Here is a 16,352-nt window from a genome sequence, read left to right as displayed (position 1 = left end):
TGGCATAGTACCTCAAAAATGTTGCTAGCATTAAGAGGTGTTAATCACCGCCAGTATGAGGGATATGTTTCATCGAAATCAGCTGAAACAAGAACAAAGGCATTAAGTTCGGCCGGTCCGAACTTTGGATACCCACCATCTCGGGCATATATTGGGTTGCCCAAAAAGTAATTGCGGATTTTTCATATAGTCGGCGTTGACAAATTTTTTCACAGCTTGTGACTCTGTAATTGCATTCTTTCTTCTGTCAGCTATCAGCTGTTACTTTTAGCTTGCTTTAGAAAAAAGAGTGTTAAAAAAGTTTATTTGATTAAAGTTCATTCTAAGTTTTATTAAAAATGCATTTACTTTCTTTTAAAAAATCCGCAATTACTTTTTGGGCAACCCAATATGTAAACCACCTTTCATCATAATCCGGTGAAAAATGCATAGCTTATGCCCACATAGCAGCTATATCGAAATAGGGTCGGATTTGGGCCAAATTCGGCACAGACATTGAATGGCCTAAAAAGGAAGCAAGTCACTGTTCCATTTTGTAGAACAAAATATTGGTCTTCTTGGTAGCCATATCCAAATATAGACTAATCTGAACCATATACGACATGCATGTCGAAAAGCCTAACGTAAGTCACTGTGCCAAATTTGAGGGAAATCCGGTTATAAATGTGCCTTTTATGGGACCAGGACTTTAAATCGAGAGATCTGTCTATATGACAGCTATATCCAAATCTGAACCGATCTGGGCCAATTCGAAGCACAATGTCAAATGGCCTCACACAACTCGCAGTCCAAAATTTAGGCAAAATCGGACAATAAATGCGCCTTTTATGGGCCCAAAACCTTAAATCGAGAGATCGGTCTATATGCCAGCTATATTTAAATCTGAACCGATCTGGGCCAATTCGAAGCAGAATGTCGAATAGCCTCACACAACTCATCGTCTCAAATTTTAATAAAATCGGCCAATAAAAGCGCCATTTACCGACCCAAAACCTTAAATCGGGAGATCGGTCTATATGACAGCTATATCTAAATCTGAACCGATCTAGGCCAATTCGAAGCAGAATGTCGAATGGCCTCACACAACTCGCAGTCCCAAATTTCAGCAAAATCGGACAATAAATGCGCCTCTTATGGACCCAAAACCTTAAATCGAGAGATCGGTCTATATGCCAGCTATATTCAAATTTGAACCGATCTGAGCCAAATTGAAGAAGGATGTTAAATGGCCCAACACAACCCACTGTCCCAACTTTCGGCGAAATCGGCCAATAAAAGCGCCATTTACCGACCAAAAACCTTAAATCGAGAGATCGGTCTATATGCCAGCTATATTCAAATCTGAACGGATCAGGACCAAATTGAAGAGGGATGTCGAGTGGCCTAACACAACCCACTGTCCAAAATTTAGGCAAAATCGGACAATAAATGCTCCTTTTATGGGCCCAAAACCTTAAATCGAGAGATCGGTCTATATGCCAGCTATATTCAAATCTGAACCGATCAGGACCAAATTAAAGAGGGATGTCGAGTGGCCTAACACAGCCCACTGTTCAAAATTTAGGCAAAATCGGACAATAAATGCGCCTTTTATGGACCCAAAACCTTAAATCGGGAGATCGGTCTATATGACAGCTATATCTAAATCTGAACCGATCTGGGCCAATTCGAAGCAGAATGTCGAATGGTCTCACACAACCCACTGTCCAAAATTTAGGCAAAATCGGACAATAAAAGCGCCATTTACGGACCCAAAACCTTAAATCGAGAGATCGGTCTATATGCCAGCTATATTCAAATCTGAACGGATCAGGACCAAATTGAAGAGGGATGTCGAGTGGCCTAACACAACCCACTGTCCAAAATTTAGGCAAAATCGGACAATAAAAGCGCCATTTACGGACCCAAAACCTTAAATCTAGAGATCGGTCTATATGCCAGCTATATTCAAACCTGAACCGATCAGGATCAAATTGAAGAGGGATGTCGAGTGGCCTAACACAACCCACTGTCCAAAATTTAGGCAAAATCGGACAATAAATGCGCCATTTACGGACCCAAAACCTTAAATCGAGAAATCGGTTTATATGGCAGCTATATTCAAATCTGAACCGATCTGGAACAAATTGAAGAAGGATGTTAAATGGCCCAGCACAACCCACTGCCCCAAATTTCGGCGAAATTGGACAATAAATGCGCCTTTTTTGGATCCAAAACCTTAAATCGAGAGATCTTTCTATATGGCCCAAACCTTTTATGGGCCCAAAACCTTCAATCGAGAAATCGGTTTATATGGCAGCTATATTCAAATCTGGACCGATCTGGGCCAAATTGAAGAAGGATGTTAAATGGCCCAACACAACCCACCAAAATCTTAAACCAAGAGATCGGTCTATATGGCAGCTATATCCAAAACTGGACCATTCTAGGCCAAATTAAAGAAGGATGTCGAAGGGTCTATAGCAACTGTCGAAGTGTAGGCGGTCACCCCACTCCCACAAAAACGCCCAAAACGGGCACATTAGCCAATCTCGGGTGCAAGGGACTCGGTTTGTTTGTTCCGTATAGACTGAAAAACGGCAGAAGCGATTTTCTCGAAATTTTTGCATATTGTGTAGATTGGAAATATAGGCTATATAATTTTTTGATATCGGCAGGGGAGCGGACGCTCCCCCTTACCCCAAAGTACTACGCAAAAATAAAAGTGGACCGATCGCGACAATATGGGATTCATATGAAAGGTATTCAAGAGTAGAGTGAGAATTTCATAATAAAAGTTGGGTTCAAGTACCTGGGGGGCCGCCCCCGCCCCAAAACCCCTTGAAACATAAGCCTATGACAATATGGGGCTCAAATGAAAGGTATTCGGGAGAAAAGAGCACTTTGCTGATATATTTTCAGGGCTTAGTGTTTGGGGGACCACATCGAGCATATTTACCGACCATGTCAATATGGGGCTTAAATGAAAGGTAAGGGGGGGGGAGAGGAAGAATTGATAAACACTGTCGGGACCAATTTTTTGGGGGTTTACCCCTCTCCTAAAGTAACCCACAAACTGCAATTTTTTACTGATCATCGCAATAGGGGGCTCAAATAAAGGTATTTGGGAGTAGAATACGAATTTGATATCCTAATGTAGGACCATGTATTTTAGGGTCCAAGTAGCTGGGGGGCCGCCCCCAGCCCCAAAACTCCTTAAAACAAAAACCTATGACAATATGGGTCTCAAATGAAAGGTATTCGGGAGAAAAGAGCACTTTGCTGATATATTTTCAGGGCTTAGTGTTTGGGGGACCACATCGAGCATATTTACCAACCATGTATTGGGGGGGGGGGAGGGGGGTAGAGGAAGAATTGATAAACACTTTCGGGACCAATTTTCTGGGCGTTTACCCCTCTTTTATCCATTCGGGGTTAATGGTTTCAGGATGATTCCAGGTGAACCAGCGAGATCACTCAGCCTTCCATAACGAAGCAATTGCCTCCGAAAAACTTTTATTTGTTAAAAATCAAAGTAATACTCTCTTCCAAACAAACAGGCAATGCGTTATATCATGTTGATTGTAATCCTCGAAACTCAGATCCTTTTGAGGATAACATGGCGCCGGCACCGAATACCTCGATGTGTCCAAATACTTGTGAGATCCATTTGTATCAACAATATAGACCCCCATTAATGCAGCCCAGCATATAAAAAGACTTTTGTAGTTTGTATTTGACCAGCCGCCAGCAATGAGTGGTAGTTTCATAAATCTCATATCTGAATTAAGAGAAAGAAAAAAACAAAACTACTTTGAGCGAAACAAATTTCCTCCTTTTAATTGTAGTACCTTGAATGGACAATGTCTTGTTAAGTAATTCCCAGTCGTTATTTGCCAGCATCATATTCTTCTTGAGACATCTCAATTCAGCATCTCTGTGAGTCATCTTTGTTTCAGTCTCCAAATAGAAGACAATCCATTTCAAATTCCAAAATGTATCTCCCTTGGGTTTTAGTTTAACTTGCCATGTTTTTGGACGCTCACCGCCTGAACCATGAATTAAGATGCCAAATAGTAATAGGGGAATTATAGTCATCATCAACAGTGAGCGTACTGAGACTATAGAGGGCGTGCGACGATTGGCTTTTGATGCCTCTTCTATGGAGATTAGAGCTAGAACTGTTGGTCTTGTTTCGGATTTATTCTAAATAATTCTGTCTGCCACACTCACTGAGTCATTTGTTTTTTTTTTTTTGTTTAAATATAGTAAACCGTCGGTTGTTGTAGATTGTGATCTATGGTTGTTGGTAATTTGTATTGGAAAATAAATTCAAGTAAAAGGGTGTTAAGTTCGGCTAGACCGAATCTTATATACCCTCCACCATGGTTTGGGTGTGTTACGTTTTTTGAACGGCTGCTCTTTAAAGGCAGCTTAAAACTCGTTTTTTTGACCGACTCAGAGCATTACTCCAAGATAAAGGGATTCCAAGGGAAGGGATCCAGAAATTTACATATCTTCCACACACATTCGTGTCAGCTAGCCTGTAAGTGGAATAGGAGCTACTTTCTACTCAAGAAGCCCAATTGGCCTGTTCCAATTTTCGTATTCGTAAAACGCAAAAAATTAGTCTGCCTATACTCGTATTTTCTTTTAAGAACCACTTGAGGTTCCTTGTACTTTATAAACGTTTGATGAGAGTATGGACTCAAACACCAGCGTTGCTAGCTTTGCAAGAAATAGGGCAAAGAAATTCTTTTGTTTTGTGTTTTCAAAAACCGCAATAGGCCTGACAGATTTAAATGAGACCAACATTAGGTAACGTGTGGCCGCCGTAGCGCAGAGGTTAGCATGTTCGCCTATGACGCTGAACGCCTGGGTTCGAATCCTGGCGAGACCAACAGAAATAATTTTCAGCGTTAGTATTCCCCTCCGAATGCTGGGTACTATGCCATGTAAAATTTCTCTCCAAAGAGGTGTGGCACTGCGGCACCCCGTTCGGACTCGACTATAAATAGAAGGCCCCTTATCATTGAGCTTAAACTTGAATCGGACTGCACTCATTGATAGGTGAGAAGTTTGCCTCCGAGCTTTGGGGGAATGATCATGGGCAAAATTTGCAACATTAGGTAACTGACCGATTGACATGCATGTTGAAGGCCGTAGTGCAAAACTTTATCCATATCAGATAAGAATTGCGCCATCTATAGGGTAAAGAAGTACAATAAAGAGATCGGATTATGAGCCAACCGACTCGGACACATGGATGTTGAAAAAATCATTGCCCAAAATATGAGCAAAATCTGATAATAATTGGGCCCTCTAGGGCCCTCAAATCTTCAAATCAAGAGATGGGTTTATGTGGGAGTTATATCTGAACATGGGCCGATTTGGGCCATTTACCATCCCCAAAGACCGACATCGATTAGAGAAGTATGTGCGCAAAAAATTCCCGCTTCTAGGAACCGAACAAGAACAATTGAGAGGCTGGTTTACATGGGAGCTATATCAGGTTATATACCGATTTGGACTGTAATTACTACAGTTGTTGGAAGTCGTCACGGAACACCACATGCAACATTTCAGCCAAATCGGAAAAAAATTGTGGCTTCCAGGGGCTCAAGAAGTCAAATCGGGAGATCGGTTAATATGGGAGCTATATCAGGTTATAGACCGATTTGTTCCGTACTTAGCACAGTTGTTGGAAGTCACAAAAGAACACTATGTGCGAAATTTCAGCCAAATCGAATAAAAATTGCGGCTTCCATGGGGCTCAAGAAGTTATATTGGGAGATCGGTTTATATGGGATCTACATCAGGTTATAGACCTATTTTGACCGTACTCGGCATAGTTGTTGGAAGGCATAACAGAACACTATGTGCGAAATTTCAGCCAAATCGAACAAAAATTGTGGCTTGTAGGGGCTCAAGAAGTCAAATCGGGAGATCGGTTTGTATGGGAGCTATATCAGGTTATAGACCGATTCGGACTGTACTTACCACAGTTGTTGGAAGTCGTATAAAACAATTGTATGCTAAATTTCAGCCAAATCGGACAAAAATTGCGGCTTCCAGGGGCTCAGGAAATTACATTGGGAGATCGGTTTGTATGGGAGCTATATCAGGTTATAGACCGATTCGGACTGTACTTAGCACAGTTGTTGGAAGTCGTATTAAAGAACTGTATGCTAGACCGATTCGGACTGTACTTAACACAGTTGTTGGAAGTCGTATTAAAGAACTGTATTCGAAATTCCAGCCAAATCGGACGAAAATTGCGGCTTGTAGGGGCTTGAGAAGTGAAATCGGGATATCGGTTTATATAGGAGCTATATCAGGTTATAGACCGATTTAGACCGTACTTAGCGCAGTTGTTGGAAATGATAGTAGAACACCACATGCTAAATATTAGCCAAATCGGACAAAAATTACGGCTTGTATTGGCTAAAGAAGTCAAATCGGGAGATCGGTTTATATGGGAGCTATATCAGGTTATAGACCGATTCAGACTGTACTTAGCACAGTCGTTAAAAAGCATAAAAGAACACGATGTGTAAAATTTTAGCCAAATCGGACGAAATTTGCGGCTTCCAGGGGCTCAAGAAGTTACATTGGGAGATCGGTTTGTATGGGAGCTATATCAGGTTATATACCGATTCGGACTGTACTTAGTACAGTTGTTAGAAGTCGTATTAAAGAACTGTATTCGAAATTTCAGCCAAATAGGTCGAAAATTGCGGCTTCCAGGGGCTCAAGAAGTCAAATCGGGAGATCGGTTTATATGGGAACTATATCAGGTTTTTAACCGATTTGGACCGTACTTGGCCCTGTTGTTAGAAGTCATAGGAGAACACTACATGCAAAATTTCAGCCAAATCGGATAAAAATTGTGACTTCCAAGGGGTCAAGAAGTTAAATCGGGATATCGGTTTAGATGGAAGCTATATCAGGTTATAGACCGATTTAGACCGTACTTAGCACAATTGTTGGAAAGCATAACAGAACACTATGTGCGAAATTTCAGCCAAATCGGACAAAAATTGCGGCTTCCAGGGGCTCAAGAAGTAAAATCGGGATATCGGTTTATATGGGAGCTATATGTAAATTTGAACCGATATGGGCCATTTGCAATCCCCAGCGACCTGCATCAATACTCAGTATCTGTGTAAAATTGCAAGCGGCTAGCTTAACGATTTCGATCGCTATCATGATTTCTACAGACGTACTGGGTGACGGACATGGCTAGATCGAACCAAAAAGTCGAGACGATCCAGAATATATATACTTTATGGGGTCGCAGATCAACATTTCGAGGTGTTACAAACGCAATGACTATGTTAGTATATTCTCATCCTATGGTGGTGGGCATAAAAAAGAGTCACTCAAAGAGTAAACAAATAAAAGCGTGCTAAGTTCGGCCGGGCCGTATCTTATATACCGTCCACCATGGATCCCCTTTGTCAAGTTCGGTGCCCGGTATCTCTTTATAGGCAAACAAAGGATAATGGATAAGAATAGCTATGCTATTTGAGCCATACCAAGTTATGAACCCATTGGGCCCATACTTGATGTGGCTGTTGGAGACCAAAGTGGAATTCATTGCTCGAAATTCGAGTCAACTCGAATAAAAATTGCGCCCTATAGTGGCTCAAGAAATGAAATCGGGAGACTCTATTATTTGGGAGCTAAATCAAGTTGTGAACTGCTTCTTCACCGTCTGTACTATACTTGGCACAGTTATTGGAAGTGCAAACAAACAACTTCATGCAAAATGTCAGCCAAATCGGTTAATAAATGCGTACTCTAGCTTTTCAAGAAGTGAAGATCCCAGATCGGTTAAATTGAAGCCATATCAAGTAATGAACCGATTTGAACAAATCAAAATCCGAAGTAGGTTTATATGGCAGCTATATGAGGATATGAACCGATTTGAACTATACTTGGCGCAGTTTGGTTATGGTCAACCCAGAACCCATCAGGCAAAATTTCAGTCAAATCGTATAACAATTGCGCCCTCTAGCGGCAAGACCCGAGATCAGTTTATAAAGGAGGTATATCAGGTTATGAACCGATTTAAATCATGATTACCACAGTTGTTGAAAGTCATAACGAAACAAAATGTCATTGAAATCGGAAAACAACAACGCCCTCTAGCGGCTCAAAATGTTATGATCTGTAATCGGTTTATGGGGGAGCTTTGTCAGGTTATGAGCCTATATATAGGCTATAGTCCAGCTGAAATTGGCAGAGAAGAAAAAGGTGTATGCCTTTTTTGTTGATTTTTCCGCGGCTTTTGATAGGGTATCAAGAAACCTTTTGATATATAAATTGCATACTGCAGGAATGTCCACCAAAATGGTGAATATGATACAAATTTTATACCAGAATACAAAATCTGTTGTGTGGACTGGAAACGATCTATCAGAATACTTCATTACGTATTCAGGAGTGAGGCAAGGATGTCTTTTATCACCTCAACTTTTCACTCTTTATTTGAATGATCTCCATGACTGGCTGGAAGGGGGTCTAATGTTGGAGGACCTCAATATTAGAGTGTTATTATATGCAGACGATATAGTAATACTAGCGGAAGAGAGAGTGGTTTTGCAAAATATGATACTTAAGCTCGAGGAGTATTGTATACAATGGAATCTTTTGATAAATCTGGAGAAATCGAAAATAATGGTGTTTAGAAACGGAGGTCGATTACCTGCAAACAATAAATGGTCATACCGCAATCAAGACATCGAAATTGTAAATGAATATTCTTACTTGGGAGTCATACTAACACCGACGATGTCATTTACAAAACATGTTGAAAAAAGGAATAAGTTATCCAAAACTTGCATTAATTCAACGTGGAAATCACTGATAAACAGACCACAGGTTAACCTTTTATCAAAGTGGAGAATTTTTAAGAGTGTATGCAGATCCACTCAGGCGTATGCTGCCCAGATATGGGGCTACTCCTGGTTTGAAGAGGTGGACAAGCTTCAAAGGTATTTTCTTAAAAGGGCTCTTAAAATCCCTGATTTTATACCGAACTATATTCTGTCGTTGGAGACCGATACTGTTGACAATCACTTCTACACGCTACAAATGCATATGAATTATATTTCTAAGGCGTTGTATCAATATGGAAACGAAAGACTGCCACATAAACTAGCATTGAAGGTATGGAATAGAAGAATTTTTTGGGCAGAGGCGTTAATGAGCAGGATGAGCGAGGCAAATATCTCGACTGATAATTTGACGAGAAATGCTCAAGAATGGAATTTAAAAACTCATGCGTTGATGCAAGAACTCAAGGCACAAAGTTATTCGGAAAAAATTGATCGTGCTCTAACAAGCGAAACCCGTTACTACAGATTTCTAAATTACACTGTAGGCATAAATTATATGAAAGATTTCTATAAGCTGGATAAAATCTCTATCTTAATGAGGACCAGAGCCGATATACTGCCATTAAATGCCAACTCTTTTAACCGAGCGGTTAGTCCGCAATGTACCTTATGTAACACAGAGCAAAATGAAACTATACAACATTTCATTGCAAAATGCCCAATTATGAGAGAACTAAGGATTAGATATTTAGGAAAGAGTCAATTAGAGGAAGGAGAGCTAATTAGCTTATTAAATGGTGAAGGAAATAATAACTGGGAAAATTTGTATAATTATGTTCGTACTGCATTAAATTACAGAAAATGTATAATTCATGAAATGTTTTGAAATTATATTAATTTTATAAATATTAAGCAAATGCATATTATTTCTTTACTATAAAATATTTAGCAGACGAAACGCAATTGTTAACTGGTGTGACAGACAACTTTTAGTTATTGTCACATAGTCAATAAGGTATTCTTATAACCAGTTTAAATTTTTATATAATATTTGTTGGAGAAATTACCCATACTTTAATTATAAGAATTTTGTATTGTTATTGTGCGGGTGAAAATAAATAAAAAATAATAATAATAATATAAATCATAGTTGGTACAGTTGGTGATGGTAAAACCAAAACACTTCATGCAAAATTTAAGCCAAATCTGATAATAATGGCGCCCTCTAGCGGCCCAAGAAGTCTAGACTCGAGATCGGTTTATAGAGGAGCTATATCAGGTTATGAAGTGATTTGAACCATACTTACCATAGGTGTGAGAAGTTAAAACAAAACATTTCATGCAAAATTTCAGCCAAATCTGATAATAATGGCGCCCTCTAGCGGCCCAAGAAGTCTATACCCGAGATCAGTCTATAGAGGAGCTATATCAGGTTATGAACCGATTTGAACCATACTTATCATAGGTGTGAGAAGGTTAAACAAAACTCTTCATGCTAAATTTCAGCCAAATCGGATAATAATAGCGCCCTCTAGCGGCCCAAGAAGTCTAGACCCGAGATCGGTCTATAGAGGAGCTATATAAGGTTATGAAACGATTTGAGCCATATTTACCACAGTTATTGGAAGTCATAACAAAACACCTCATGCAAATTTCAGCCATAACGGATAATAATTGCGCCCTCTAGCGGCTCAAGAAGTCAAGATCTGAAATCGGTTTGTATAGAAGCTATATGATTTGAAGCATATTTACCACAGTTGTTGGAAGTCATAACAAAACACCTCATGCAAAATTTCAGCCAAATTGGATAAGAATTGCGCCCTCTAGCGGCTCGAAAAGTTAAGATCTGAAATCGGTTTATGGGGGAGCTTTGTCAGGTTGTGAGCCGATTTGAACCATATTTGAGAAATTTCAGCCGAATCACAAGAATTGCGCCCTCAAGTAGCTTAAGAAGTCAGAACCCATGATCGGTTTATATGGCAGCTATATCATGGACCGCTATGACCCATTCTCAATCTCAAACCCAACTGATAGAAATTTCTCTATCAGTTCTCACATGGAAAATTTTTTAGTAGTTTTTATACCTACCACTGAAGGATGGGGGTATATTCATTTTGTCATTCGGTTTGCAACATATCGAAATATCCATTTCCGACCCAATAAAGCCTGTATATTCTTGATCGTCGTTAAAAATCCAAGACGATATAGCCATGTCCGTCCGTATGTCTGTTGAAATCACTCTACAGTCTTTAAAAATAGAGATATTGAGCTGAAACTTTGAACAGATTCCTTTTTTGCTCCATATAAAGGTTAAGTTCGAAAATTGGCTAAATCGGACTACATCTTGATATAGTCCCCATATAGACCGATCCGCCGATTTAAGGTCTAAGGCCCATAAATGCCACATTTATTATCCGATTTTGCTGAAAGAGGGAGCTGGGAGAGAGAGTTGTTTTAGGCTAGTCAACATCCTTCATTAATTTGGCCCCGATTGGTCTCGATATGAGTATAGCAGACATATAGACCGATGCCTTGATTTTAAGTTTTGGACCAATAAAAGGCGTATTTATTGTCCGATTTCACCGAAATTTGAGACCGCAGGTTGTGTTAAGACCCTCGCCATCTTTCTGCAATTTGGCCCAAATCGGTTTAGATTAGGATAACGCTGCCATATAGACCTATCTCTCGATCTGAGATCTTGGGCCCATAAAAGGTGATTTTATTGTCTGATGTTGCTGAAGTTGGGGACAGTGAGTTGTGTTAGGCCCCTCGACATCCCTCTTCAATTTGGCCCAGATCGGTTTAGATTTGGATATAACTGCCATAGAGACCGATCTCTCGATCTAAGGTCTTGGGCCCATAAAAGGTGCTTTTAACGTCCGTTTCGCTGATATTTGGGACAGTGAGTTGTGTTAGGCCCCACCACATCCCTCTTCAATTTGGCCCAGATCGGTGCAGATTTGGATATAGCTGCCATATAGACCGATTTCTCTATTTAAGGTCTTGGACCCATAAGAAAGTTGGAATAGTGAGGTAGCTTAGGCCCCTCGACAGCCCTCATCAATTTGGCCCAAATCGGTCCATGTTTTGATATAGCTGCTATACAAACCGATTTTGGGTCTTGATTTCTCGAGCCTCTAGAGGCCGCAATTATTGGGTCTTGACTTCTTGAGACTATAGAGGGCGCAATTCTTATCCGATTTGCCTGAAATTTTGCACATAGTGTTTTGCTATCACTTCCAACAACTTTGCTAAGTAAGGTTCAAATCGGTCCATGTTTTGATATAGCTGCCATATAAACCGATCTTGGGTCTTGACTTCTTAAGCCTCTAGAGGGCGCAATTCTCATCCTATTTGACTGAAATTTTGCATGAGGTGTTTTGATATCACTTCCAACAACTTTGCTAAGTATAGTACAAATCGGTTCATGTTTTTATATAGCTGCCATAGAAACCGATCTTGGGCCTTGACTTCTTGAGCCTCTGGAGGGCGCAATTCTTATCCGATTTGACTGAAATTTTGCATGAGGTGTTTTGGTATCACTTTCATCAATTGTGTTAAGTATGATTCAAATCGGTTTATGTTTTGATATACCTGCCATATAAACCGATCTTGGGTCTTGACTTCTTGAGCCTCTAGAGGGCGCATTTCTTATCCGATTTCACTGAAATTTAGCATGAGCTGATTTGTTATGACTTTCAATAACTATGTTAAGTATAATTCAAATCGGTTCATAATCTGGTATAACTGCCATATAAACCGATCTGGGATCTTGACTTCTTGAGCCTCTAGAGGGCGCAATTCTTGTCAGATTTGACTGAAATTTTGCATGAGGTGTTTTGCTATCTCTTCCAACAAGTTCGCTAAGTATGGTTCAAATCGGATAATGTTTTGATATAGCTGTCATATAAACCGATTTTGGGTCTTGACTTCTTGAGCCTCTAGAGGGCGCAACTCTCATCTGATTTGACTGAAATTTTGCACGCAGTGGTTTGGTGTTACTTCTAACAACTGCGCTAAGTATGGTACAAATCGGTTCATGTTTTGATATAGCTGCCATATAAACCGATCTTGGGTCTTGACTTCTTGAGCCTCTAGAGGGCGCATTTCTTATCCGATTTGACTGAAATTTTGCCCGTAGTGTTTTGCTATCACTTCCAACAACTTTGCTAAGTATACTTCAAATCGGTCCATGTTTTTATATAGCTGTCATATAAACCGATCTTGGGTCTTGACTTTACTGAGCCTCTAGAGGGCGCAATTTTTATCCGATTTGACTGAAATTTTGCACGTTGTAATTTGGTATCACTTCCAATAACTTCGCTAGTCATGGTTCAAATCGGTCCATGTTTTTATATAGCTGTCATATAAACCGAACTTGGGTCTTGACTTTTTGAGCCTCTAGAGGGCGCAATTCTCATCCGATTTCACTGAAATTTTGCACGCAGTGGTTTGGTGTTACTTCTAACAACTGCGCTAAGTATGGTACAAATCGGTTCATGTTTTGATATAGCTGCCATATAAACCGATCTTGGGTCTTGACTTCTTGAGCCTCTAGAGGGCGCAATTCTCATCCGATTTGACTGAAATTTTGAACATGGTGTTTTGGTATCACTTCCAACAACTGCGCAAAGTATGGTTCAAATCGGTTAATTTTTTGATATAGCTGCCATATAAACCGATCTTGGGTCTTGACTTCTTGAGCCTCTAGAGGGCGCAATTATTATCCTATTTGACTGAAATTTTGCACGCAGTGGTTTGGTGTTACTTCTAACAACTGCGCTAAGTATGGTACAAATCGGTTCATGTTTTGATATAGCTGCCATATAAACCGATCTTGGGTCTTGACTTCTTGAGCCTCTAGAGGGCGCAATTCTCATCCGATTTGACTGAAATTTTGAACATGGTGTTTTGGTATCACTTCCAACAACTGCGCAAAGTATGGTTCAAATCGGTTAATTTTTTGATATAGCTGCCATATAAACCGATCTTGGGTCTTGACTTCTTGAGCCTCTAGAGGGCGCAATTATTATCCTATTTGACTGAAATTTTGCACGTAGTGTTTTGATATCACTTCCAACAACTTCGCTAAGTATGGTTCAAAGCGGTCCATGTTTTGATATAGCTGTTATATAAACCGCTTTGGAATCTTGACTTCTTGAGCCCCTAGAGGGCGCAATTCCTATCCGATTTGGCTGAAATTTTGCATGAAATGTTTTGTTATGACTTCCAATGACTGTGCTAAGTATGGCGCAAATCGGTCCATGTTTTAATATAGCTGCCATATAAACCGATCTTGGATCTTGACTTTTTTAGCCTCTAGAGGGCGCAATTCTCATCCGAATGAATTGAAATATTACACAATGACTTCTACAATGTTCAGCATTCATTTATGGCCCGAGTCGGACCATATAGCTCCTAAAGCATAACAGTTCTTATTCAATATTCTTTGTTTGCCTAAAAAGATATACCATACCCATAGAACTCGCCAAATGCAATCCATGGTGGAGGGTTTATAAGATTCAGCCCGGCCGAACTTAGCACGCGCTTACTTGTTTTTACTTAAATTATTTTCATGTATTAGCTATCGTTTGAAATATTTTTACACCTTCTAAGAAAGAAAATTACATTCCTCTGTTGTTTTTCACAAATTTTAATCAAATTGAATATTTATCTTTTCTTGTCTTACAGAGCCACTAGGCATTGATCTTTGGCAGCTGGGAAAATAATTCCAAGGAATTCAATTTCAAAAGGTCTCCTTCAATGACAATTGAATAACGCCCCAATTATTGTCACATTTCACATGCGACCAATTCAACATTCATTGTGAATTCATCCATCAACGCCCACGTTGAAACAAAATCACTCATAACTCTCGATGCCATCGTCATCATCATCGTCATCATCATCATTAAATAACAACGAAATTCATAACAAGTTAGTTGGCCATGGCGACTGCATTGCTACAGACATCATTATTAATAAATTGCCAAACGAGAAGGCATAACAAGCTCAAATGCTGAAACAATGTGCATACATCTCAACAGAAGTTTAATTTAATTGAAAAACAGGCAAAAAACAAAAGTTAAGGACGAAAACAAATGTTAGGGACTAAAAAAACAAAAACGAAAAATTAAAAAAAAACCCTGCTGTAGCTTTTTATACTTGAGAATAAGACAATTAAAACAGCCGATGTAATTAACGGCGAAAAGGCAAAAAGGGAACCAACGAAACGCAACATTGTGTTGACAGGAAGGCGACATTAAAGGACTTTCCAAAGGATTTTAGTCGCAAGGCAATAGCTGAGACATTGATGAACAAAACTTTTGTATTCTCAAAACAATAGGAAAATATAGGCCTACCTTTAGCTAAGCCCTCCATATAAAAGGATAAAACACAAAGAAGGCAACTCTGCACCACCCATCATTTGTCAATATTTATGTCAATTCGTTGCAATAACAAAGGCGTTAATCGTCCTCATCATTGCTAAGGCTTAGCATAGGCCCATAATCAAAATTCGTGTTTTTCTTTCGCAATTCAAGCAGTCATTTGAAAAACCACCGGAAATAAATGCCAACATGAGCTTTTTAAGTTCCATGCAACAGTATGTCACCAGCGGCATCAGTAGTCTTGGTCTTGGCAATCGTCGCTTTTCCCTTTCGAAACAGGATGCCAATGAAAATCAATCGCATGGTGGACAAACACAAAATCAAACTGGCCTGGGAGCGCCTTTACCCACGCCCAATTTGCAACAGACCATGGGATCGGGCAGTACAGCGAGCAACATATTCAATGTTGTTGCGCCAACAGTGAGCTCTGTGCCCGGTCAGGGCAGTATGGGCAATTATCCCAGCGGCGGTGTGGTGATTGGTAATCCGAATGCAACAAATCCATTGCTGGGTAAGTTCAAAAACATAACAGGATATACTATGGGTTGCCCAAAAAGTAATTGCGGTTTTTTTTTAAAGAAAGTAAATGCACTTTTTAATAAAACTTAGAATGAACTTTAATCAAATATACTTTTTTACACTTTTTTTTTCTAAAACAAGCTAAAAGTAACAGCTGATAACGGACAGAAGAAAGAATGCAATTACAGAGTCACAAGCTGTGAAAAAATTTGTCAACGCCGGCTGTATGAAAAATCCGCAATTACTTTTTGGGCAAGCCAATAGTTCAAATGTAGACATTGGAGCCATATTTTGAATGTCCCCTTACTTATTTTCGACATATCCTTCACTTAACTTCACATCATATCACCATCTATTCTTTCGAACTTTATTCGATTCGAACTTTATTCGACACAGTTGTTGGAAGTCATAGCGAAACACGTCGTGCTAAATTTCATTCCAATCGGATGAGAATTGCGCCCTCTAGAGGCTCAAGAAGTCGAGATTCCAGATCGGTTTATATGACAGCTATATCAGGTTTTGGACCGATGTGAACCACCGATCGCACAGTTGTCGGACCGATCGCACAGTTGTCGGATATCACAGCAAAACACGTCGTGCAAAATTTCATTCCAATCGAATA

The 16,352-nt window shown here is 39.7% G+C and overlaps 2 protein-coding genes across 3 annotated transcripts in view; one reads left to right on the top strand and one right to left on the bottom strand.

Moving 5' to 3' along the window:
• The window catches only part of LOC106094000 (BAI1-associated protein 3), a 420,062-nt gene that overhangs the window by 161,585 nt on the left and 242,125 nt on the right, over positions 1–16,352 (top strand). For both annotated transcript variants that reach the window (XR_009396576.1, XM_059360897.1), the window contains exon 3: positions 14,514–15,722. Coding sequence is in view for 1 of the 2 variants with exons in the window: in XM_059360897.1 (XP_059216880.1) it covers positions 15,401–15,722 (322 nt within the window). In the remaining variant the exon portion in view is untranslated. The remainder of the gene's footprint in view (positions 1–14,513; positions 15,723–16,352) is intronic.
• On the bottom strand, positions 3,463–4,163 carry LOC106095424 (uncharacterized). The gene is made up of 2 exons (XM_013262665.2): positions 3,831–4,163; positions 3,463–3,760 (listed from the first exon to the last, which is right to left on the bottom strand). The coding sequence occupies exons 1-2, from the start codon at positions 4,078–4,080 to the stop codon at positions 3,510–3,512; spliced, it is 501 nt and encodes a 166-aa protein (XP_013118119.2). The 5' UTR covers positions 4,081–4,163; the 3' UTR covers positions 3,463–3,509.

Source organism: Stomoxys calcitrans, chromosome 1, assembly GCF_963082655.1.
Source record: "Stomoxys calcitrans chromosome 1, idStoCalc2.1, whole genome shotgun sequence".
Classification (NCBI taxonomy): domain Eukaryota; kingdom Metazoa; phylum Arthropoda; class Insecta; order Diptera; family Muscidae; genus Stomoxys; species Stomoxys calcitrans.
Note: the sequence above shows the minus strand (reverse complement) of the source record. Positions and strands in the feature narration are given on the sequence as shown.

Coding starts and splice junctions, on each gene's coding strand:
- LOC106095424 (XM_013262665.2), bottom strand. CDS start 4,080: ATGATGACTATAATTCCCCTATTACTATTTGGCATCTTAATTCATGGT. Junction 3,761..3,830: donor CAAGACATTGTCCATTCAAG/GTACTACAATTA, acceptor CTCTTAATTCAG/ATATGAGATTTATGAAACTA.